At 48.1% G+C, this 24,309-nt stretch overlaps 12 protein-coding genes across 12 annotated transcripts; 7 read left to right on the forward strand and 5 right to left on the reverse strand.

The window, feature by feature from the left end:
• Nucleotides 1-114: 114 nt before the first annotated feature.
• Nucleotides 115-744, forward strand: BHQ10_000288 (uncharacterized protein; the record flags this gene model as incomplete). The annotated part of the gene is made up of 3 exons (XM_040875073.1): nucleotides 115-200; nucleotides 264-362; nucleotides 414-744. The coding sequence occupies 3 exons, from the start codon at nucleotides 115-117 to the stop codon at nucleotides 742-744; spliced, it is 516 nt and encodes a 171-aa protein (XP_040728793.1).
• A 460-nt stretch (nucleotides 745-1,204) lies between these two features.
• Nucleotides 1,205-6,036, reverse strand: BHQ10_000289 (uncharacterized protein; the record flags this gene model as incomplete). Its single annotated transcript, XM_040875084.1, has 13 exons — nucleotides 1,205-1,304; nucleotides 1,362-1,757; nucleotides 1,811-1,948; nucleotides 1,997-2,290; nucleotides 2,339-3,560; nucleotides 3,627-3,760; nucleotides 3,816-3,921; nucleotides 3,979-4,113; nucleotides 4,179-4,239; nucleotides 5,262-5,348; nucleotides 5,425-5,512; nucleotides 5,589-5,845; nucleotides 5,968-6,036. The coding sequence occupies 13 exons, from the start codon at nucleotides 6,034-6,036 to the stop codon at nucleotides 1,205-1,207; spliced, it is 3,087 nt and encodes a 1,028-aa protein (XP_040728794.1).
• A 640-nt stretch (nucleotides 6,037-6,676) lies between these two features.
• On the reverse strand, nucleotides 6,677-7,480 carry BHQ10_000290 (uncharacterized protein; the record flags this gene model as incomplete). Its single annotated transcript, XM_040875096.1, has 4 exons — nucleotides 6,677-6,793; nucleotides 6,850-7,263; nucleotides 7,327-7,341; nucleotides 7,424-7,480. 4 exons carry the CDS (start codon nucleotides 7,478-7,480, stop codon nucleotides 6,677-6,679), a joined length of 603 nt encoding a protein of 200 aa, XP_040728795.1.
• An 838-nt stretch (nucleotides 7,481-8,318) lies between these two features.
• Nucleotides 8,319-9,537, forward strand: BHQ10_000291 (uncharacterized protein; the record flags this gene model as incomplete). Its single annotated transcript, XM_040875107.1, has 2 exons — nucleotides 8,319-8,407; nucleotides 8,466-9,537. 2 exons carry the CDS (start codon nucleotides 8,319-8,321, stop codon nucleotides 9,535-9,537), a joined length of 1,161 nt encoding a protein of 386 aa, XP_040728796.1.
• Nucleotides 9,538-10,045: 508 nt separating this feature from the next.
• Nucleotides 10,046-11,676, reverse strand: BHQ10_000292 (uncharacterized protein; the record flags this gene model as incomplete). Its single annotated transcript, XM_040875118.1, has 2 exons — nucleotides 10,046-10,188; nucleotides 10,242-11,676. 2 exons carry the CDS (start codon nucleotides 11,674-11,676, stop codon nucleotides 10,046-10,048), a joined length of 1,578 nt encoding a protein of 525 aa, XP_040728797.1.
• An 813-nt stretch (nucleotides 11,677-12,489) lies between these two features.
• Nucleotides 12,490-13,995, forward strand: BHQ10_000293 (uncharacterized protein; the record flags this gene model as incomplete). Its single annotated transcript, XM_040875129.1, has 3 exons — nucleotides 12,490-12,587; nucleotides 12,651-13,862; nucleotides 13,923-13,995. The coding sequence occupies 3 exons, from the start codon at nucleotides 12,490-12,492 to the stop codon at nucleotides 13,993-13,995; spliced, it is 1,383 nt and encodes a 460-aa protein (XP_040728798.1).
• Nucleotides 13,996-14,407: 412 nt separating this feature from the next.
• BHQ10_000294 (uncharacterized protein) lies at nucleotides 14,408-14,902 on the reverse strand (the record flags this gene model as incomplete). The annotated part of the gene is made up of 2 exons (XM_040875140.1): nucleotides 14,408-14,586; nucleotides 14,644-14,902. 2 exons carry the CDS (start codon nucleotides 14,900-14,902, stop codon nucleotides 14,408-14,410), a joined length of 438 nt encoding a protein of 145 aa, XP_040728799.1.
• A 442-nt stretch (nucleotides 14,903-15,344) lies between these two features.
• Nucleotides 15,345-16,118, forward strand: BHQ10_000295 (uncharacterized protein; the record flags this gene model as incomplete). The annotated part of the gene is made up of 1 exon (XM_040875151.1): nucleotides 15,345-16,118. One exon carries the CDS (start codon nucleotides 15,345-15,347, stop codon nucleotides 16,116-16,118), a length of 774 nt encoding a protein of 257 aa, XP_040728800.1.
• A 308-nt stretch (nucleotides 16,119-16,426) lies between these two features.
• Nucleotides 16,427-16,862, reverse strand: BHQ10_000296 (uncharacterized protein; the record flags this gene model as incomplete). Its single annotated transcript, XM_040875162.1, has 2 exons — nucleotides 16,427-16,786; nucleotides 16,842-16,862. The coding sequence occupies 2 exons, from the start codon at nucleotides 16,860-16,862 to the stop codon at nucleotides 16,427-16,429; spliced, it is 381 nt and encodes a 126-aa protein (XP_040728801.1).
• A 492-nt stretch (nucleotides 16,863-17,354) lies between these two features.
• Nucleotides 17,355-18,074, forward strand: BHQ10_000297 (uncharacterized protein; the record flags this gene model as incomplete). The annotated part of the gene is made up of 2 exons (XM_040875173.1): nucleotides 17,355-17,570; nucleotides 17,682-18,074. The coding sequence occupies 2 exons, from the start codon at nucleotides 17,355-17,357 to the stop codon at nucleotides 18,072-18,074; spliced, it is 609 nt and encodes a 202-aa protein (XP_040728802.1).
• Nucleotides 18,075-18,877: 803 nt separating this feature from the next.
• On the forward strand, nucleotides 18,878-19,498 carry BHQ10_000298 (uncharacterized protein; the record flags this gene model as incomplete). Its single annotated transcript, XM_040875184.1, has 1 exon — nucleotides 18,878-19,498. One exon carries the CDS (start codon nucleotides 18,878-18,880, stop codon nucleotides 19,496-19,498), a length of 621 nt encoding a protein of 206 aa, XP_040728803.1.
• A 1,912-nt stretch (nucleotides 19,499-21,410) lies between these two features.
• On the forward strand, nucleotides 21,411-23,988 carry BHQ10_000299 (uncharacterized protein; the record flags this gene model as incomplete). Its single annotated transcript, XM_040875195.1, has 3 exons — nucleotides 21,411-21,461; nucleotides 21,517-22,283; nucleotides 22,341-23,988. 3 exons carry the CDS (start codon nucleotides 21,411-21,413, stop codon nucleotides 23,986-23,988), a joined length of 2,466 nt encoding a protein of 821 aa, XP_040728804.1.
• Between the last annotated feature and the right edge of the window lie 321 nt (nucleotides 23,989-24,309).

Below are 24,309 nucleotides of genomic sequence, written 5' to 3' on the forward strand. Positions count from 1 at the left end.
ACATCAGTCACTCGCTCGAATCTTCCTCGCTCCTCTCACTTGCTCAGCTCGCTCAATCTACCTTCTCGTCAAACGCATCCCTATCTCACCCAAAACAGCAAGAAATCGGTTAAAATGCGTCTCTCTACCGCAATCGCTGCCCTTCTCACCGTCGGCCTCGCAGCTGCTCACTCTCGCCGCGCTACCTGTGCTGCTCAGAAGTCAGTCCATGCCCATTCCTGACGAAACGTTTGACACACACTGACCCATCTCGTCTGACACAGCATCCTCGACGCATGTCTCGCCACAGAAAATGCTCAACTTTCAAGCTGCGCAGCAACTGACTGGGATTGCCTTTGCGAGCAAAGCAACAATGTCCTCACGTATGTCCCTTTCTTACTCTTATGCATCTCACATCTGACCTGGATAAAAAGCTGCTACAACAACTGCCCCGGCGACGACGGTCAATTCGGCGCTCAGCAGACAATGACATCCTACTGCAACGCCGCAAAGGCTTATGGCACCAGCACATCTAGCACGGCCAGCAGCTCTGCAACAGCCTCGGCGTCCTCGTCTGCTTCATCTACCGGCTCAGAGACATCTGCCACTCAAACGGGTACTGCGACGTCCGGCCATTCGTCTTCTACCTCTACTGCGACTGGACATTTCACGACGTCTTCACAGTCTGCTGCCGCTGCTGCTGGAACGTTCGCTCAGGGTGGCTTTGTTGCTGCGTTGGCTCTGGGGTTGGGTTTGGTTTTCTAATTACCAATTCATATGGTCGTAATTCTCAATTCGCGTAATATTCCATGTTGGGCATCAAAGAAAGTTAATTGATAATGTATAATAATGACAATGGCAATTTTCCTTTCCCAATCAATCAGAAGCTGAAAAAGATAGAATGTAAGTAAGTATAGCGATGTGATACTATATATAGGATAGAAAAAGCAAATGGAGATATAGAGAGGAGACAACGACAAAAGAAGACATCAACGGTAATGATGAAACGGACGACGGAATCTTCTCGGGGTAGTAATAGTACGTAATAGAACTCAAAGTAAAAAGCGTGGTCAAAAACAGTATGCTTGTCGTACAGTCATTCTGGCGGTGGAGTATGTAATTATCTGCAGAGGCCGTAAAAGGGACATGCGCCTCGCTTGGTGTCCTTTCTTTTCCGCTGACACGATGCCTCAATCCGAACGGTTTATACCATTGTCTATCCAGCTTACTCTTGTCCGAAACCTAGTGTTTCCTCGACGGCTATGGACAATTTCTGCTGAAGAGCCTCGTTCGTTTTGTAAGGGGGTAGATCAAGACGGTTAAAGCTATTAATGTCATTAGCAAGTCTGCCTCTTTGTAAAGCGGAAATGAGAAAAGTATACCATGTGTGTGACTTTGGCAAAGCGTTAGGATCACCAGACTTCTCAATCGTAAATCGTCTCGGTCCGTCTGATCCTTGCAAATCCTTGAATCCGTTGACAGGAATACGAGAAGTACCAGTGGCAAACTGGAGTAGTCGTGATTTCTGCTCTGCATCCCAGCTTCGAATGATCTTCCAGAAGTTCTGGATAACCTCGTCGGATTCTTGGTATCCACGGTAATCGGTGTGCTTCTTCCAGTCGTCCACGTCAATGTCGGCAATACCGCCAATCAACAACTCCAGCTCACGTTCGTCAAAGACGTTGACGAGATCCTGAGGGATGAGCTCGTTAAAGCCTGAAATAAATGCGTTGAATTGTTGCTCTACACGTTTCTGAATCTTCCATTCCGTAACAAGTCTGTCCCATGTCAGCAACTTCAAGGCCACAAAGTAAATCAAAGCTCAACTTACTCGACATATTTATGCTTATTCTCATTAGTGACGGGAATATTCCTTCCGTCGGGTATCAAATCAATTGTATCTCGTTCGCCAAACTTTTCGTCGTCAATCGAAAACGTAAGCTCAACAATGCCTTCTATGTCGTTTTCACTATAACGCAATTAGCTTCATCCATGAATTCAAAACGGCGAGGCTTACAGTGTCCACGACAAATTTCGGTGGAAATCTTCATCAACTCCCTCCATGTCTTGAAGCGTGACCTTCTTTCTGAGCATCATCTTATAAAATGCACCAATGAAAAACGAATCCAAGAATCGTCGATGGAAAATTGCCAATCCGACAACTCGTCCAATGAACTTGAAGTAGTTCAAATGTTCGGGATTGATGCCGGAGTGAGGGTTGATTTGAAGGGTGTAATTATCGTGTGCGGAGTACTCAAAAAGACAATAGAAGGGGTTGAACATTTCGTGAGAGAGAAGGAAGAAGTATTCACTAGAGCACGGTTAGCGTATGAGACCCAAGAATTTAATATAAACGTACCGAGAAAGTCCACCATAATCCAAACCGTCCTCGCCGTCAAATTTGATCATCAGTCGTTTCTTCAAATCAGAGGCGCTCTGTCGCATAATCTCGGCATATGAGTCCTCAAATATATTACTACGGCGAACCTTGATGTGGCATTGACCAGACATGATTCTCAATGCTGGTTGCGATCTGAAGTAAATCAGCTTGCGACGGAAGTCACGCTTATATTGCGGGACACCCTGGTCAAGAGACGAAGGCAGTCGTGGATCGTCCCATGTGGTAGTCTTCGTATTGTGGTCGACAAAGTATACACGGGCAGTATTGGTCAATCTCATTTCCCATCCGCTAGGTAGAGGTCCTAGCTGCGAAACTGGTTGTTGTTGGAAAGTAGTATTACCTCCAGTGGCATTCTGTCCGTACATGCGTATGTATTGTTGTCGGCGTGGGTCGACCCAGGTGGTAGTGCGTGTGTTGTGATCAACAAAGTATGGTCTTCCTTCAGGTGTTGTTCTCTGCTCCCAGCCAGCTGGAAGCTCACCGGTACCAGCAGTTGTAGCACCAGTAGCCATCATCGAAGCAGCATTAGCTGCGTTAGATGCAGAACTGGCGCCTGGAGGCGGAGTAGTCGACTGTTGAGCTTCTTGTAAGTTGGGCGAGCTTGCTCCTGTGCGATCTTCAGGGAGCATTCGACTTTGATGGGCCCGACGCTCCATTTGCATATTGGCCTCTCGTTGTGACCGCTGGGCACTTTCATTGTAGTTTGCCGAAGGTCGAGTCCAAGTTGTGGTTCTTGTATTGTGATCCACGTAGTACGTTCTTCCCAAGTTATCTTCACGACGCTCCCATCCTGCGGGCAGTCTACCCAGATTGTCTTCGAATGAGCTCAAATTTGTTCTCGATCCTTGTGTCGCTTGGCCGTTAGGCTGCGGCTCAGTTGGGGCTGATAAGCCGCTCGTCGGTCGGGCATTTGACGAAGCTCGGGTTGGTGTGAATGAATTTGTTGAACTTGCTGCGATAGACGCAGGGGTTGGTCCGTCGACAAACGATTGACTTTGTGTAGTGGGTGGTGTCTGGACCTGCGGAACGAGTCCTGACAGGCTTGCTGACGGCTGCTGTGGCCTATTGGCTCCATTCTGATTCGGGGCAGGTGCAGATAGATTGGTCGAGAGATTGATGATCAGCTTTCCATGTACTACTAAGTTATCATTCGACTTTTTGAGATCGCGAGTGAGCATTTCTGCGAGTGATTGAGCGTTAGTCTCAGTGCATCGATAAAGGGTCTGCTGTGTTCTCAATCAATTACCATCGCCGCCCATTTGTAGGTCTATCACATCGCCGATGCGCACATTGATGACTCCCAGAAAGCCCTGGTCCTTCTTCTTGAACTTTTTCTGGTCAAAGATTTGAATTGCAAGGATGCTGTCCTCGTTGACTTTTCTGTATCCCAATTAGTCAGAAACTACATCTCCTCGAGTGGAGCGATAAGACATACAAATCAAAAATTTCATTCCAGTAAGGATTCAAAGTCTTCTTGATAACAGTAGTCGTCTGTGTCTGCTCGCCGCCAATGGTGGCAACAGCAAAAGGATCAGGGAATCCTAAACATCACACCTGTAAGCTTAGTAGTAGGTTGGTATAGCCGGAACGACACATACGGAAGACATCGCGCTTATATAGACCGTCAGCGGCAATGACTGTGTAGGTAAGTGCGTTAGCATTTGGTCTCGTGTTCTCGTAAACAGGCTGAGCGGGTATCCGGATGCTCACTTGTAAGCCGTAGATTGGGCTGACTGCAAAGCACGATGATAGTCAGCACGCGAACAATGACTTATAAACCAACATCAACATCACTTACGCTGGAAGATTTGATCCCATTCTTCGTGTAGTGTCGCCCTATGGGCAGAGCGGGATGCGACCTAGGAGCCGGGCCAGTCAAGAAGAAAGCCTAACAACATCCACACCCAGGAGGGTATTTGACGGTATCTCTAGAAAACCAACTGTCCCGGAAATTAGGTATCGATTGCTGGGTCGACCGGGTTGACTGAACTGAACGAAAAGAGAGGAGATAATGGGAGACGGTCGTGGCTTGGTTGTTCTGATGTTCGAGGTGTTCGGGGCTGAGTAGACTTGACGTGAGCGAGTTCTAGGCTTCTGGCCAATAACCATGGCGGAGGGGTTGGTAATGCTTCCGATACGTACTTGTCAGGCTTGCTGTCTCAAGGCAAAACTCGAACAGTGTGCTAAGCACTTAGTGTGGCTTTGAAAGCTCCACAAATTAAGGATGGCAAATTTAGTCGGATTTTCAGATGGCTGATTAAAGCGAAAATTTCATGCCTGACGAAAAGTTCTCGAGAGGAATGGAGGAAGTTAGAGAGTGGTGAGGGGTTGGATATTGATTATAATCTAGAACTGTAAATACCGTATTACGATTACCAATACCCCAAGCATTTTGGACTATACCACACCTCACATGGTACAATATATGGTATGGATTTGTAATGCAATGACATACTGACATGAGATACATCTCTTTATCGTGTCTATTTATAAGAGACATGAAACTAGTTGAGCAAGTTTGTACCGGGGCAGCGATGCTCCTCATCCTTAAAACACGTGATCTATCAATGAGCTTGAATCTTTGATCTTGTAAAGATAGCACTGAAATTCCCAACTTTTGATTCCCATTCGCCCGTGTAACCAGACTCAAACAGCTTGGTACTAGATAACTGCATGTATATCTTACACCCTCAACTCCGAAATCTCGACCATGGACACTAGGAGAGGGCGATATCGGAATCACGATTGTGCCATTCTAGCATATGTATTCCTGTCCGTCCTCCTCGCCATAATAGTCCCTAATCTAAGTGATATGCAACCTTATCGAAAATTGCGAGGCACTAGTAAGGCGCATATCCACGGCCTCGACCACGAAAACCACCTCCACGATAGGCGCCGCGGTGTGGGAAGCCACCGCGACCAAAGCCGCCACGGCCACCACGGCCTCGGCCTCGACCTCTGGCCATGCCTGGTAGATTGGTCCGTTTGGGTGTGACCTGTCGATTATTAGTGCTGGGAATGAACAGTAAGTCGCAGGTACTCACCTTCAGGTTACGTCCGCGGAACACACTCTCGTTCAGCACTAAAGCCTGCGCAACCAGGCTGGGCTCTGCAAATTCGACATATGCGTATCTATCATATCTCTTAGTATAACACCGAAGACAAAATCAACCGTGTCTATTGCCGACAATAAAATGAATGAACACACCCTTTGGGATGACCCGTAAACTTGTCCAACAAAATCGTCACGCGATTAATCGACCCGCAGCTCTGGAAATGCGCCTGAATCTCCTCCGGCGAGGCGCCGTAGTCCACGTTTCCGACGAATATGCTTCGAGCGTCAATATCTTCTTTATCTTCTCGCAGGCTTTCTGATTCAGCGTCTAAGGTCTGTTGCATTTCGCGCAGTTTGGCTGCTTCGGATTCCATTTCTGCGACTCTTTTCTTCATCGCAGCGATGTCCTCCTATACCAAAAGGTGTTAGACTGAGTTCAAGAAAGCTTTGCAGCAGAGATTAGGAGAGGGAAGGAGCCTGGTGATGTGCCAAAAAGGCAGGCGCATTTCAGCCTAGATAACGTCCGACGTACCTCATCTTCAACTCCCTGTGGTTGAGCATTCAATTGCTCCTCTGGGATATCTGCTGCCTCCGTAGCCATTATGATATGATTTGGTTAAATGCCGTGAGAAGGGGATATGTAGCGAAACTGCGAATCGGAAACCGTTCCCTTTTCTCTTGAAGGTGGGATAGGTGAGAGGTTTTTCCCTCAAGGGAAACGGAAGGTCGCAACGCGGCGTAGGAGCGTCTGCTTTGTCGCTAGTAGGAAGATGAAACTAGGATCGAGTAGAAGTGTGAAGTTTCAATAAAGGAACAGAATCTGAATGGCACGCCGCTGGTGGTTGAATGAAGTTTGTGTTTTAGTAGTGTCCGTAGTTTTATTTCCTTGAACGGCGACGCCAATGAGGCGGAACTTGGGCTGCTATTTTGGGCTTAGTAAGGTGACTCCTCATACTGCAGCTATTCTTATCAAAGGCTCTCTTCTGATCTTTTTAAGATAAGTTTTTTTTTTCTTTTTCTTAAGATTTTACATGTTTCTGTTAGGCGTATGTATGGTCTACAGGTTTACTGTCAGGCTATTGAGAATCCCTAAATCTACTCGTGGTTTTATGTCATTCAAAGGAGACCCGTTGATTCATTGTAGGGCCATGGTATATAGTATATGCTATACTAAAAGCATAATAGAATCATAAATTGGAGAACGTAGGTATCTATTCATAACAAAACACAGTCAAGCGATATCAAGATGCGGTAGCACCTTGCTTGCGAAATGACACCTTCTCGACAGCCACCGTTTCGGCGCCGTTGGCGTCAGTCTTGAGCTGATATACGTAGAGAACCAACACATCCCCTTGGACCTAATCAAATCAGCCGACATATTCAAATGCACTCATAACGATCAGGGGTAGCTTACATCCATCAAACAGAAACTCGGCACCGGCTCCTGCCCATCTGGAAAATAGCCCGTGCTGAAAGCACCAGTCGCACTGCCCGGATTGATAAAGAATCGACCTTCCAACTCAAATGCCTCGAAGCGATGTGTGCCGCCCCATAGAAGAATGTCAACATCCATCTGCCGGGCCGCAATGAGCAAGGCATCGGCATCCCCGGGCGGGATTATGGTATGCCCATGGGTGAATCCGATACGGAGACTTCCATGCGTCACGACTTTGGACAAGGGAAGATTTGGAGAGTCGACATCGAAATCACCTTTGACGAGCTGTAAGTCGGGTGCGATTTGTCGGAAGAATTCGAAGGTGTCGCGATCTGTGAGATTGCCTAGACATAGAATCTGGCCGATCTTTCCTGGCGTGAGGAGTTTTTTGAACTGCGCAATTTAATAAGTTAATAAATGAATTGATGTTTGGCGGGATCACTGGCGGTGTCTTACTCGTGCAGGAATATCCTACGCAGCATTGAGCTTCAAGTTAGCTTGTATACACAGCAGCAGGCCGCAACATTGCGGGCGGGGTGGATAAGAAGCATACTGGAGCCCTGTCAGGAATAAATAGGTCTCCAATGACCAGCACAAGACGCGAGGTCATCTTGATTCCATATGACACTTAATAGCCCATTCCCAGCTTATATCAAAGAGCTGCAACTAGAGCAAAGCATCAATTGGGGGAACGTCAGTGGTCTACGTATTGATCTGGACTGCGCCGCATATCAAGCTCCAGCTAGCTCCGTTATGTAATCAACGACGATAGTCTAACCTGTTATGCTTAGCTGCGTCGATGTCCAAAAGATTGGGGCAGCCCTAGCCCTAATCTTCTTCCTGTTTGGGCTTGATCTCAGTTCTACCCAGGAGGACGCCGATGACCGGGCCCGGAGCCGGCGCCGATTTATTGCTCTATGGGAGGACAGAGGACAGAAAGCAAAGATTCAAGGATGATTGCTAACTAAGTAGCGCTCCGTACTTACTATCACCAAATTCAACACAGGGACGAGAAAGCGGATAGTTTACTCTTTGCGGAATAAGGCAAACGCGTAGCATCTACATCGACAATCCTACAGGGCTACGCTACCCCCGGCCTTTGGAGTCTGCCTGCCCACGAGATCGCCTGAACACCCGAGGTCTAATTGCAAGATCGCATTTCCCGCGGCCAACGCTCCCCTTGGCTGCCAGTCCCTCCAGCAGCCAAACTGGCGTCACACTCCGGGCGGGGCAATGGCAATGGCCATGGCAATACTGCTAGTAATGCCCGCCTGTCCCTCATTGCCAGGCATTTCGACCAACGGCTGCCGCTGCCTGAACTGAACACGCCGTTCTCGTCCGAGAGACTGTCTGTCGAGCCCGACGATCTGGAATATAAACCTATCCAGCGCACCCCTCCATCGATTGACTCTGATATTATCCCCAAGCAGTCAGACAACAGGCACAAAATGTCTTCGCAGCCAGCTCATAGTACACTCCTCATCCCAGGACCCATTGAATTCGACGATGCGGTCCTGCAGTCCATGTCCCACTATGCGTAAGCATACAGATCATTAACCCTCCTGCCGTCCTTAATGCTAATGAATTTACTACAGAGAGAGCCACGTCGGCCCTGCCTTTGTCAAAACATTCGGCGAAAGCTTGACCCTCCTCCGCAAACTCTTCCAAACCAGCGACCCCGCATCGCAACCATTCATCATCTCCGGCAGCGGAACATTGGGCTGGGACATTGTCGCCAGTAACCTGATCGAGCGTGGAGAAGAAGCATTGGTCCTTCACACCGGCTACTTTGGAGATTCATTCGCTACTGCATTGGAGACATACGGCGCAACAGCGACGCAACTCAAAGCACCCATTGGTGACCGCCCATCGCTCGCCGAGATTGAAGAGGCGCTCAAGCAGAAACAATACAAACTGATCACAATCACCCACGTGGACACATCTACCGGTGTTTTGAGTGACATCAAAGCCGTCTCCGAACTCGTCCACCGCGTCAGCCCGGATACTTTAGTTGTTGTCGACGGTGTCTGCAGTGTGGGTTGCGAAGAAATCGATTTCGATGCCTGGGGTCTCGACGTCGTTTTGACTGCCAGCCAAAAGGCGATCGGATGCCCACCAGGTCTCAGTATCCTGATGCTTTCCGGCCGCGCCATCAATGTCTTCAAGACCCGCAAGACAGCCCCCGCTTCATATTACGCTTCTATCGCCAACTGGCAACCTATAATGCAGAACTACGAGGCCGGTAAACCGTCATACTTCGCTACCCCGCCAACCCAACTTGTGCACGCTCTTCACACCACATTGACCAGCATCACGGCCAAGCCAGTGTCCGAGCGATTCGCAATCCACACCAAGACATCAGACAAAGTCAAAGCCGCCGTTGCAGAGTTAGGATTGACTCAACTCGCCACAAAACCTGAGAACCAAGCACATGCCATGACAGCCATCCGCTTGCCGGAGGGCGTCACAGCACCTGACATTCTTCCGGGATTGTTGAAGCGTGGTGTCGTGTTTGCGGGTGGTTTGCACAAGGCTATCGCGCCTACATACATTCGATTTGGACATATGGGTGTTAGTGTGACGGATCCTAACAGGAAGGATATTGATAATGCCATTACGGCGTTGCAGGAGTCGTGGGCCGAAGTGAAGAAGGCTAAGGGGCTGTAGTCTTTTCTATCTTGGACAAGAAGAATGTTTTATATAAAAAATCGCATATGTCAATTAGACGATAAATGCATGATAAGTCAATTATATTTACTTAAGAATGATATCAAACATCGTAGTCAACTATCCGGACGTCGAGAGTCAGTTCATACCTATTCAACTAGCAGAGAACAAACTACTAGCATGTACGATAGATCATATACTAGAATCGCAGAAGCACAGTCTCTTCCACAAGGGAAGAGCGAGTAATATTGAGGGGTATGTTCATATGACTATCAAGACAATAATCAATGCAAAGCACAAAAAAAAAAAGGAAGACAAACCAATGCTGAAAAAAAGACATGAAATAAATGCATTTATAGGAGATAAAAGGGGGCTGTTTGAATCTTAAGCCTTGACCCTTCCTTCTCTTCCGCGAGCGGAAGAGGTCGGGGGTTCAAGAAATGAGACACAAAAAAGAAGAGAATTATTCAAAATGTTAAGAAAACTTTATAGATCTGACGGATGCAAGCTATGACTCGGCCTCACCTCTTCGCAATGCTAGGAATGCACGGACATCGGTCACATACTGCAGAGCTTCGAGCATGGGGATAAGATTGAGTAAGCCATTATCGGTAGGATCACTGATCCAGCCTTTGATGGGAATAGCATTATCTTGTGTCTTGTTAGCTTTGACTCATAAGCAAAGGACGATGGAAAGGACCCACCTTCGTGAAAAATGTAACTCGTTGGGCTATTGTCTAGAATCATGACTTTACTCAAATCCGGCTCCACAGAACTCAAGTCCTTGATGAATGCGTCATTACGCAGAGTGCAGTGTTGTCTGTAATAACGAGCCTGGAAAAACTTGCGCTCTTGCTCGAGCCAGTCAATGACCGGGTCGGCATATTCCTGGACGCTCGCTGTGAAGACAACGAGTTTATACCACTTGCATACTTTGCGTAGAAACTCATCGCAATGCGGTCGTTTGTGTACGTAGTAGAGGATGGGGTGTTGAGGTGCAAGTGTAGTCGTAGGGTCTCCAGTTGTCGATACTGGAGCTGCGAGCTTGACTTCTACCATGTGACCGCTGGACATGCGACCACCTTTGGCCAGAGAGTGAATGAGTGTCTCGTCCAGATCAAGAACGAGGGTCTTTTGAGGAACTCTGGTTGGTGCTTGACGTCCCGTTGTCCGCATTGTATAAGAAGGCTGTCGAACAGGGACCAATGGGCGTGGAGGAGCAGGGGCATGAGGATACTTAGTAAACCGGTGATGAGAAGCAGATTGCGACATTGGTGATTTCAAGCTTTCTGCCGTGATGACTGCACCTGGTGATGTGTTCTCACCACCTGTCGAATCATGGGGAGCTTCATTTAACTGCGACCTTCTCTTCTGGCGTTTCAGAGACTCATCATTATTGAGTTTAATGCGAATAGACCTTCTCGGGGTATTATTGGTGTCTGTGGCGGCGGATTCCTTGTCCGGGGATCTACTTTTGCTGCCACGGGTTTCTTTGTCAGTGCTTGGTTTGGCGGAGTCATGATCACCATCAGATTCCGATTGAGACGATGCAATCGATGACTGGGAAGCGGTGCTTCTTAATCTTCGAGTCGAACCACCATTTCGCCGAGATTTCTCGTTATCTTTATGGCGATGCGATAGCGTAGTCCTCTTGGATCTTGAATGCTCACTCTCCGCATTGCGGAACGCTACATATCGGGTAACTTTGCGAAAAGGAACAATGGGCGAGTAGTAACCATCGTCATCTCGAAATGTTTGCGCGACATAGACACCTGGAGCTGCGATTGTGGAAAGGATAGCCTGGATTGTCTCGTAAATAGCATCAAAAAGTCTCTGGGCAACTAGGAAGAACCGGTTTGGCGCAGTCTTCTGCAACTGATTAAGCAGCTGCGTCTTTTCGTCATATCCTATCGTACCATCATACGAGTATCCTTGCGCTGGCGATCCACGAGCGTCGATCTCTTTGTCGTCTTTCGGAAGGGTGTAGTGAAACTGCTGTTCGCTGTATGAACGAGCCTTGGCTAGATCATTCCGGAGATTCGCGGGAGATGCCTCGCCCTGTGAGTGAGAGCGACTGCGCGTACTAGAATTGGGAGCCTGTCCTATCACTCGGGAAGACAGGATATTCAGGGAGTTCATCTTTCAGCAACGGCCATGAGGACGAGCTGGCGGTATGAGGAAGCGGCCCTGGAATCTTGGCCAGCAGTCAGTACCTAGGTGACCGAACAACATCGAGTATCAATTCCATTGCAAGAACAAGTAATACCTGCGCCTATCTTGACCAGTTACTATGCGCTAACTGACAACCCTGTGAAATTGGCCGATTGCACCAGCCAGGCTCAGTCGGATTCCGCGGCTGTAAGACCAGCCTGCCCTTGTATGAGAGCCGAGCTGGAGATCGAAGACGGATTGGCGAGAAAAGCAGTTCGAGGTGTAGGAGGGGTAACACGTAAAAGAGGAGAGGACACCGGAGAGGCACTAAACCATGCAAGTGCAGAGGATGGGCTGGACGTGTTGGACCGTTGGCTATCCTCGGTGGTTAGGACTTACAGTAGCAGTCTCAAACTAAGCAGGGTCGGATGACGGAGATGTGGGGAGGCAGTTGCCTGTTGGGGCCAAGTTGCTAAGGCTGCGGACTCCGTCTTTCTTTTTAGTCTCTTAGCCTTGATCGCACAGGTCAAGCACGCCGCATTCGATTGGCTTCATTCAACAACATATTTGTTACAAAATACGATGCGATTTTAATTCTGCAATGCTTGATCTTCCATGATACAGCAAGCCTTGTTACAGCAATAGTTGTCCTGCCAAACAACAGGACCGTCCTGTCTGACTCACCAGTCGAAGAGGGGCCGCTACATACAATTTTCCCGCAGTACCTGAACTTTTTCTCTTCGCCAGTTCGCAGTGAAAATCGCCTTAGCTAAAGCTAGGAAAAGATATAGACACATCAAGATGGTCTCGAACTCGGCAGCTCTGACTCCGGGGTTGTCCTCGTTTCTCAAATCACTTAAAACAAATCCCATCGAGACATCAATTGATAACCTCGTATCGTACGACTTCCTGTTCAATATGCAAGTCAAGCATAAGCGAACCGTTAGGCTAACATGATGCAGTCTTTTGAAACGACGACAGATTCGCCTATCACGTTCATGCGCCATAGCAACCGCTTACCTTCTACTCCGAGTCGTGTCGGCCTTTCGAACCACGGATGCCACCAAACTGATTGAACGAGTACAGAGTGTGGGCAGGCGGCTTATGGTCGCCCAACCGAGGGAACTAGTTGTTGGAAATATTGTCAGACGTGTGCTAGGTCTTATCAGAGATGAAGCAGAGGACGAAAGGGACGCAGACTTTTTCCTTGCCAGTGAAGCCGGATCTGATAGCCGACCACATACCCCTCATGGAGTAGAAAGCCACTCTCCTCCACGGTCACATATTGCAGACGACCTTGCAATTCCTGTGCATGATAAGGATTTTCTATCTCTTCGTGCAGAAGGGTCGGAGCGATCTTCATCTCGACCTCCCCTGTCCTCCACACCATCCCAAGCGCCTCCCGTCATTTCCATGTTTAGTCTCCTCCAACACCCCGAAGCAGATTCACCTCAACCTAGTTCCCCAGGCACCGTGTCCCCATCAGGCCGATTCCAGGGACAGGGCCAGCACAAAGACATACGAGCCGAAGTCTTGGACGGCATCGGCGAGATTATTGACGAACTCGGGCAAGTAGACGATCAGATCGCAGGTTACGCGCTGGAGCACATACATTCCAACGAGGTCATCTTGGCATACACCTCATCCACCACCGTTCAAAAATTCTTACTCAAAGCCGCGACCAAGAGAAAATTCACTGTCATCCATGCCGAGTCTTTCCCCAATAACCACGTTGCGACTCATTCTCGAGTCAGCGGCAACAACGACAATGACGATCAAAGTCTGAGTGCCGAAAACTTCACGAAACCATTGACTGCATTGGGAATCACAGTCATTGTCATTCCAGACTCTGCTGTCTTCGCTATCATGTCCCGAGTTAACAAAGTCATCTTAGGAACCCATTCGGTCTTGGCTAATGGTGGCCTGGTCGCCGCTGCTGGTACGCGAGTGATTGCCAGAGCGGCGAAAGTCCACCAAACCCCGGTCGTTGTCGTCAGCGGTATCTATAAGCTCAGTCCTGTTTACCCATTTGACATTGAGTCTCTCATTGAGTACGGTGACGCCAGCAATGTCATCCCTTTCGAAGACGGCGACTTAGTCGACAAGATTGATGTTGAAAACCCGCTTTACGATTATGTACCTGCTGAATTGGTTGACTTGTACATCACAAACTTGTATGTTCCCTCAGCCTCTCCACGCTATACGTCAATGATCTTACTAACTGTATCTTACAGGGGTGGTCATGCTCCGTCATATCTTTACCGTATCGTCTCGGACCACTATCGCAAAGAAGATATATCCTTCTAATGAAATAGATAGTACAAAACAAAAATATAAAACAAGTTCACGAGTAATATCAGAAATTTACAACCAGACAGTATATGAAAAACCAATAATCAATGGTATTTTGGCAGTCAAACTGCTACTACACTAAGGAAACATCAACTTCACTTGATATGTAGCAGATATTCAACCATCCCGTACAAGTCATGACGCCATCCTTGTGAAACGTTTAAACCTTTCTAAAAGAGAAAATTCTTGTGCATACAGAATTCCTATGCCTGATGCAACATGATGGCTGAATTTTTTCCGATCCCAGAGAAGAGCAAGTTTTCGTATAAGCCCCTTCTCTTTTCGCACAAGTCATTGGAATCGTTCTCATGTATTTTTCCTCCTGCCGTCGTCTCGACCCCAGCCTTCGTTTCGCGCGATTGTTCGTTTATGAACGAGGCTTCTCCTTCTTCTCCTTCCAGAGAGCGGACAGACCGACACCGGAAACCTTGACGACCTTGAAACGGACACCAGGAATATCACCCTTGGCCTTGCCCTTACGACCGAAACCAGCGAGGAGGACTTCATCGTTCTCGTCAACGAAGTTAAGACAACCGTCATTGGGGACTATGTACAATTAGCACAGAGACCTAAATCATCATTCTGGTACTGGAAAAAACATACCGAAAGCAGTGACCTTCTTTCCGTTCTTGATCAACTGGACCTTGACACACTTTCGGATAGCGGAGTTGGGCTGCTTGGCCTCAACACCGACCTTTTCGAGGACGATACCCTTGGCGTGAGAGGAACCACCGAAGGGAGAGGATTTGTAGGCTGTTCCCAGCAGGCGCTTCTTGAAACCCAAATCGGCCCATCGTTGATCACGGCGGTGGTCCTTGAGCTTGCGAGCGGCGTTCAAACCACGAGGCTTTCCCTTACCCATCTTGGCGGTATTATTTGGATAATTCTGTAGAGGAGAGTAGAGTTAGAACGGTGCGCAACTTCGATGATTTGGTGGATAACGGAAGTAAGAAAAAAGAACAAAAAGTTCTTCTGGGAATGTTTCGTGCGTATAAATCGAGCTGGATGGTGAACCTACCGACTAGATGGATATGCCTAATGGCTGGTCGTTGATGTCGAAAAGTCGAAGATGGTCGTCGATGTGCACCCGTTCTCGAGGCGTAGAGTGAAAATGTGGATTTGTGCCCTAAGCGAAGTGCGGGCCACCAGCACCAGAAAGGGTTAGTGTCGGAACAACCTCGGCCATACTTCCGACCTCTTGGCATTGTCTGTTATCGATATGATAGCTTCTTGATTACTACGTTAGTACATACATAAGCTTGAAGGGCTGATTGTAGATTGTAGCTCTCTCACCATTCATCACAATGTCGCTCGCACCGAGGCCCAAACCCGCCTCGCGAATCAGCTCTCAACGACTTCCTCCCCCTTCATTATTCCAAGGACCTCCATCTCGCAATGAGTCGAGTGCTTCAGTCCACGTGGGCTTACTGCCCGGAAACCAAGACCCTGCATCAGCTCAACGGCCCGGTGTACAAAGGGCCAGATCCAGAATGTCCGGCCTATCGCCAAATGGCAATAGAAGCTTATCGCCGTTCCTGAGCCGAACACAGTCACCACGGGAAACCGACAGTGCTGAAATCTTATGGCAAGAAATGCAGAATACGCTAGGTGAAGTCGAGCTCAGTGCATTCAAGGGAGAGCATGTGTTTGGTGAAGAACATTCACGAGCGCTAGAGGAATTACGCTTGAAGCAGCTCAAGTTAGCTCAAACTTGGACGAGAAATGAGGCAGATGAAGTGGATGAAAACGAAAGCAAAGAGACCAATAGTCCATCAGATACAAAGTCGCAGAAAGCAAGTACTGTGCCCCATGATAATGGTACTACGACGACTACAGATGGCGCTGCGAGTTATAAAGCACTGGAAGCAGAAACCGAGAAAGATCTACAGCAAGCTCGAAAGAGGCGACTAGCCAATGATCAGTATTTCGATCGCGTCAATAATGGTGTTTTGGATGTTGTTGCGAGCTTGGAGGAAGTTGCGCAGGCGATGCGTGCCGTGAGAAAAGAAAGTGAAGACATTTGGAACGATACGGCAAGTGAGAGTCTAAACGTAACGGCAGATTCGATAACTGGATGAGCATGCTGCGACACATGGATCGAAGCAAGGATATTAAAGCTATTCAATTGTGGACAAGAGAATTTTCACATATTTGAGATCTCGCTAAAAAGGACAAATTTGTCGCAGTCTGGCACACTCTGTCCACATAATCTGAACACGCTATTGGATACTGTCGGCCAATCTTGCCCAACAGAAACCCGTCACAAGATACCCATACATTATGACAACCATATAATAACACCAGACGCCTGCGCTTGTTATTGATCTCAAAGAACGACCTCAACTCGACAACCTATCGTGAATTTAAAGGCTAGGGCTGCAACGAATCATTGCCGTTTCACCAAGTCTGATATCACCCTAGCCACCTCTGTGGCCGTGTTGGTGACATCCTGCCAACGTAAAGTGACAGTCTTCTTCGCCAATGCCTCTACTTCTTTATTCCATTGTTGCTTGAGTAGTTCCTCCGCGGAAGGTTTCTTTTGTGGTGGTGGTGGTAGTGGCGCGATTGCTGACTTTTGCAAATCGTTTTCTTGGCCGAATCTGCGATAGTAGGCACCTAAAGGCGAGGAGATATCGTTCAAGATTTCGACCTGTTCACGTATGGCATCTCGTTGCGCTAGGCGGGTTGAGCGATGGACTTGGACGCTTAGGTAGAGGACTGATGCTGTCAGGGTGAAGCCGCCGAACTTTTTAGATAGTCAGTAGCTGCATATATGGCCAATTAATCAAAATGGGACATACAAATCCAGCCATGAAGCCCATCTTGGCTAGGAAAGGAAATAATTAGACAGTGAGAGATGAGAGACTGGCAGCATGTCTAGCCTTGTAGAGGCTGCAGTTCAATCTAAGATTCCGACCAATATATTCTTGCGCTATCTTGATATGTTTCACAAGATAGCAATCATGATTTCATCTCAATTCACACTGAATTTGTTTGATGGATAAGTTGTTGCAAGTCAAGATAACTAGTTCGGCCGGCGGAGTTAGCTAGCGCCAAGACAGTCTCCGATTGGCCGATTTTCGAGATCAGGGAACGGCGACGGGAATCTTTCTTTGCTAGACTTCGACATCCTATCTATTTCACAATTGGCAAACGACTCCAGCACAACACGAATAAGACATACCGCCCAATAAAAGAAAGCAATTGGGCACTCAAACATTGTGCTTTCCTTAAATTTGAGTCTAGTCTCACTCGGCACCTAGTCTACCCACCTAGACCTTCACCGACCATAAAACCTCAAAAACAGCAATACAATGGCTGGAGGCGCAGCCAAATACCGTCATCTCAGCCGAAGTTCGTCTCATCGACAGGCCCTCTTGCGAAATCTCGTCACATCCCTCATCAAACATGAATCCATCACAACGACATGGCCCAAGGCAAAAGAAGCGCAACGCCTGGCCGAAAAATTGATTACTTTGGGAAAGAGGAATACGGAACATGCTCGGAGACGTGCTCAGTCGATATTTTATGTATGTTTTTAGAAATCCTTCGTTCTCATTTCTTCGCGTTCGCCTGCACAATGCTCAAGAGGTTATCTCATTGTGTCTTATCAATTGTCAATGACTAACCTTTTTTAACAGACACCACACGACCTCCTCCCCAAACTCTTCGGACCCCTCCGTGAACGCTACGCCGAACGACAAGGCGGTTACACCCGCGTTTTGAGGGTAGAGCCCAAAAAGGACGATCAAGCCCCTAGCGCAATCCTCGAGCTGGTCGACGGACCCAAGGACATGCGATTCGCCATCACAGCCAAAGCCATAGCTCGTCAGCGCGAGCAAGGAATTCAGACACTTAATGAATTGACTGCTCTGAACGTGCGGAAAGTGACAAGGTATCGCAAGGATGGTGTCGAGACGCTAGAGAAGGAGATTGAGAAGATGACGCTAGAGGCGGGTAAGAAGAAGAACAAGAAGAATCAAGACGAAGAGGAGGGAGGAGAGGATAAGGGTGAAGGTAGACGGGCTAAATAATTTGGGTGGGTTGTGTTGAGATTTATATGTACATTAAATATCATTTGGCTGCGTGTGTTGATTACTTCCAGCTGGAATTGTATTCTATCAAAACAATTTATGTCTGTTTCGAGAATCCATGCGCCCTGTATTCTGGGATCAAGTGAGCACACCTGCAAATGCTGGTTTTGCCATACACATGCACACACCATCTCTGGATGCCGCGAGGACTCCTAGTAGCTATATTTTTTTTCTTAAAATCCTCCCCGGACATTAAGGTTGACCGGGGATTCGTAATGATATGCCCGAAACGCTCTTACGCCGCTCTCTTCGTCAAGAGAGTACGACAGGCTGTTGGAAGGTGCAAGTCTCGACGAGCTAAACTACGTATCGTTACTGATGGGCCTGCCCACGACCAGTATGTCCGAGAAGGACTCGATCACGTTCACGCCAGTATAGAGCCAGGCAGTAAAAAGATCCAGGAGGATGGATTCAAGGATAATGGATTATGACAGATAGTCCATGAGCATTGTACTAGGAGCAATTATTGTGGCTAGCGGTTACACGGATTTGGAAATGTGAGGGCGTCTTGATTCATGTTGTCTCTGGGTGGATCTTTATGTAGGGTAAGCTCCTCACAGACCAATCAGAGCGGCCAGAGCGGCTGAGCGCGGCTAAAATTCACAGACTGATGACCTATTATCCGCCCGCTATATTTCTAGAAATGCGAAACAGCGCAACGTCTTAGGAGATTCATCAGACCGCACTTTTACAGTACTCACAAGTACCGGTTAAAGCAGACGAGCGCATCACAAAATACAGCCATGTCTTCGAATAACGCCTCCCTCGAGGCAGCGGCAACGGAACGCAAAGCCAGACTTGCCAAACTCGCAGCTCTCAAAAGAAAGCAACCCGAACCCGAACCCCTGACCGAGGTCTTTGCAGAAAAAGACCAACAAGAATTGCAGGAAGCAAGCGGCGACAATATAACTAAGACATACCTCTCCGGACGAAATTACGACGCCGAAACCCGCGGCCCAAAACTCGGCTTTGAGCAAGCACCCATCGAAGGACAAATCACACTCGAACAACAAGCATCAGAGATCGCAAGGATAGCAGCCGAACAAACGAAGCGCGAAGAAGAAGAGGCCGCAGAGCAACCTATAGATTTATTCAAGCTACAGCCTAAAAAACCAAATTGGGATTTGAGACGGCACCTCGATGAAAAGATGAGGGTCTTGAATGTGAGGACGGAAAATGCGATTGCGAGATTGGTGAGGCAGAGAATTGAGAATGCGCAGAGGGAAGAGAAGGCTAAAAAGGGGCGAAGTAATGGGGAGGATCAGGGTGAAGAGGTTGGAATTGAGGGCGAAGCATTGGTTGAAGGTATTCATGTCCGCGAACAGGAGGCGGCTGATGATCGAGAGGACGAGGACTTGGTGTGAGATTTGACTTGATACCCCTTATAAAGAAAAGGATTGAGCGATACGAACTGCATTGAAGACGAAACGGCGTTTTGGGGTTTCCTTTTTATTGAGCTATTGAGCAATTGAGCAAAAGGGAGGATGTACTATCAGTTGTAGCCAGAAATGCAACAATACGCTAAGTGATCAGTAATATAAGTACAGCAAGTACAACTACAGGTAACAAGCAGAAGGACCGTCAAGTCTGAACTATCGGCCCATGTTCATAGCTTGAGTGAGGGCAAGCCGCTTGCTAAATGGACTCAAACTCCTGTCTCGAGGCGCCCGGTGTGGCTCTCCTCTTTGCGCCACCCTATCGCTAGGGTGAGGAGACCTCTGACGTTGCTGTGTGTTTGGTGTCATTGAGCGTCTCTCTCGCACAATGCGGCTCCGCTCTTGACTTCGACTTTGCGACTGATACCTGCGACTTCCCCGGTTTGTAGATGAGTCTCTCTTCCGACCTCTTTCGGGAGGACTATATTCTCGTCGCTTTCTGCGAGTGTTTCGCTCCGCATCCGCACTCACATCTCGTGATCGCCGCGGCTGCTCAACCGAATCTGACGAATCTGACTCAGGAGTATCGCTATAGCGTCTTTTGCGTTGACGGGTTCTATTTGTGATGGACACTGGCGAATGTTGATCCTGCCCCTCATCTCTTGGGCGGCTGTATCTGGTTCGGTATCCTGGAGATCCTGATCGAGAACGGTCCGTCGAAATAGTTGATACGGAAATCGATGAGCGCGAAGACAGAGATCTAGGCCGCTTGGACGATTGACCATATTCCTCGTCATCAAGATCCCGTTTTCTGCCCCGTTCTTGCTCTTGTTTCGCTATAATCTCATCTGCAAGGCCGGTGCTAAATGATTAGGTTAGCTCATTTTCGTGGGAAAAAAATATGGCAGAGGTGCCGTACGTTCTTGTCGTCATATCAACCATCGTCTCATTCTTCAATTTCGGTACCAGGTCGGGATTTTGCAACTGCTGCGTCCGCGAAGGCCTGGATACGTAGGGTCGATCTTGGGTTGTCGACTTGCATTCATAGCTATAGTGTCGTATATCCAAGTCAGCGGTGAGTATTTGAGAGAGACACAGTGAAAAACTCATCTCGTTTAAGGCATTTTTGGCACAGCGTGCTGGCAGTTGCCTTAGTTGGGCCGCGCTGGCCAGGGACGTTTCTATATCGATTCATATGCAGGGCTTTAGTCGAGTAGATAGCGTCTATAGTGGAATAACAAGAAAAGTGCGATTCCAAATAGAAATCGTTGAAAATACATGAAAGAATAATGGTGCTGTAGTTTCAAAAACAGTTAATAGTATCAGAATTATGGCTCAGAAATTATGCGCGCGGCAAGCACAGGGCAGACCCAGACTAAACCCCACGGAGGAAAAGATCACAAAGCCAAACTTCCTTAGTCTCTCACAACTCCCCGGTCTGGCTGCTCACTTCAGCCTCATTTGTGCCATTCAACTGCCTCGTTGGTCCTGCAGAGTATGTGATCATCATTTCTCCACAGCTCTTAGCAATCTTGAATCACTGTTCTAACGGAAAAATAATCGATATTCAGGGTCAAACTAGCCTCTCTATCCAGCGTTCGACGGACGTTGCACGCCACTACAATTAGAGGCAATCTCGAATACACCTCGTTCGCCTCTCAATCAAGACGGCAGCTGTTCTCCTAGCTTTTCTAATAAATAAAAAAGCTTGGTCCCTATGGCGCACGTTACTTTCGAAAGAGATGTCTCCAACATCTTCAAGCTGTGAAACGAGGAAATAAAAGTTATTGGATCTTTCTACACGTTGCGAGTACTGCAGTCATTCCCTTGAAGTCTGGTTTTTGCAACATCTCTCGCTTAAATACTTTCGTTCAAGGCCCATCGCATTTTTGGCTACATCATGGCTTCACAGGCGTCTGGAAGTAATTTGAACCGTCCCTCTTTTGCGAATGTACGTCTACAATTATCTGGGCCAAATTTTTTACATACTAACCCCGTTTGCCTAGATTGTGGCCATGCCCGCGTTGCCCAAATCACAAGACCATCCTGACGAGTCAGAACATCACATGAACGCAGAATTCCAAAACCCGCTGCAAACAGGGTTAGGCTTAGGAGAATCGCACGATGTACCTCTCGACGCTTACGTACAAGGCATTGAGGACGGTGTCGAACGCCTTTCAATGACTGAAAAACACGGGCTAGAGTTTTCTCAGTCTCCTGACGAAGTCCGTGGTACTGGAATGCTTCAGAGAGAAGCATCCTTCGAAGATGACCAAACACACCTATCCAACAGTTCCACAAAGCCAACAAGTTTCGACTCGAAGAGTATGGCATCAGTCACCACATTTGCAATGGATGAAAAGGATTCTTTGCGCCCTGATGATAGTGCAAGCGTCCAGGCAGCTGATGAAGATGATTCTTTGTCTGGGCCTGCGTCTGGTGCCCCTAATTCACTTACTGGGTCTGACGCTGGTGTGAGGGCGTATCGAGATAACATCAAAGATGGTATCCTTCAGCGACCAAGAGGCGTATTGCCTATGCCCATACAACGATATCCTGATGGTGATATTGGAGTCACAGGTGCCATCCCACCTGATTCCGTGGCTAATAACTTCATTGTTAGCAACCAGGCTGATTTTGTGCCTGGAAAGTCTCTCAATGGGTATGCTTTAGAACCTGATGAGAAGCTCCTTGAGGCTATGGGGTCACCCAAAGATCGCTTGTTCCTGCTGCAGCTTGAGGAGATGATTCGTGAATTTATTCAAGACTCAAAGTAAGTGTCATATTTAATCATTGTCTAGCAAAACTCGTACTCATTCTATTGGCGCAGAGAACAATCACTTGAATTACCACCTTCCAATGCATTTGGACGTCTTCTTGCACACAAACTTGGAGATTACTATCACCTGACCCATTTTGTGGACAATAACGTCACATCAGTACGGTTACACCGGACGCCTTTCTGCAGACTGTCAGTATACGTTCTCACCACTTCCTCATCTTTTATGCTCACCAATTTTAGTCCGACGCCTTTGTCGCTTCTCCGGCCTGTCGAATCCCACAACACACCTCCACCTAATGCACCGGCTATGAAGATTATGCGCCGTAACGATGACCGAAATGTAGGAGAGAATGGTACAACTAACTCTTCAGGCCCCTCGAAACCCGTTTCGGAAGCTGATGGAGAGGGTGGCAACGATGAAGACCGCGGAGGATCATCTGCAGGAGCCACACCAGCGAAAGATCGGTCGGCGATGACCCGGGAAGAGCGTGAGGCCAAATATCAAGAAGCAAGAGAAAGAATCTTCCGGGATTTCCCAGAGTCTAAGTCGGTGGACTCATCTGCTGGGGACAATAGCGCGAACATCTCTCGTTCAAGTTCTACCAGCGGCCGCAAGAAGAATTTCAGGCAGAAAACCCCCCACGACGACTCTTTTGAAGCAAGATCTCAGTTCAATGCGTATTATCCTGGGATGTCCTATGCAAATAACACAGCACCAGCGCCGATGAATAACGGAGCGACTTACGGCCAAAACCATTACACGGGTGGKCCGAATGTATCCTCGCCCACTATGAACTACCCACAAGGCACATCTGCTGGGAACGTCTACCAGAACAACGTGTCTCAATATCAAATGAACACGATGCCTATGGGTCAGGCCCATACATGGCAAGGCCCTGCTGTACCTCAGCAGTCACCTTACCAAGGGTACGCTGCTCTCAACCAGCCACAGACGATGATGGGCCAGCAAACCCAATCAGGCCCAATGGCAGCCATGAACAACTATCCTGTCCCTAATCCAGCAGCAGCATACCCCCCTAACACATCAACACCTTGGACAGGTCAGCAGTATCAAAACAATTATCCTCAAGCTGTTCAACGTAATGCGCATTGGCCTAATTACCCCTCACACCCTATGGCTACCAATACCAATCCATATTCTTACGGCCAACAGATGCCTAACCAGCAATACCCGACGCCTCAAGGTCACAACTCTCATCAAATGATGGGCAATTTCAACCGGACCATGTTCAACCCGCAAACTCGGTCTTTTGTGCCAACCGGAAACCCGACAACAGGTCGATACGCCGCCAAAGGAGTGAACCATACAGGTGGAGTAGCATACAACAACCCCCAGTCGAATGTGCAGCGGCAGAAATGGTCGGGTCAGGGAGACCCTAGCGGTCAATCGATGGCATATGGATCGCCGTATCCGAACAACAGCCGTTCCAATAGCAATGCCACCAGTCCGACAATGCCTCGTGTTACACAGCCCATACCCAACGATTCGATTGCTAAATGGGGGACTCCGGCTCATCTTCCGCCCAAGCCGCCCCCATCCGAGGTTCCCTCACGCAACCTTGCCGCACCGACAACGCCTTTTCCAAACAATGGTGCCTCCCAACATAATCAATCAGGAGGACCACTGATCATTTCCGGGGGGTCTTCCAACATGCCAAAGTCTGGTGCGGATTAGCATCCCCATCAACGGATTGTTTGCATAGTATGGCGCAGTAAATGTTATTATTACGAATGGAACAAGTGACTTGGCGGTTGCAATCAGCGTCTGAGATGCTCTCCCTTTTTCTCGGAGGCGTACCTTGGGTCTTACTTTGTGGTTGAGTTGTGATGAAGTCTGAGTTTTGATTTTGTGCATGGCGTCTTGAGTGAAGGTCACGTCGATACAGTTGTTTGCAAAAACGGTGCACGCTTTTTACTCACTTTAATTGTTTGATATGTTTCACCTTGACCTTGATCGGAAAGTGCCGGATTAACAATATTTCCAAAGTTTCACTCA

The sequence above is a fragment of the Talaromyces amestolkiae genome (genome assembly GCF_001896365.1).
Source record: "Talaromyces amestolkiae strain CIB chromosome Unknown scaffold1.1, whole genome shotgun sequence".
NCBI lineage: Eukaryota > Fungi > Ascomycota > Eurotiomycetes > Eurotiales > Trichocomaceae > Talaromyces > Talaromyces amestolkiae.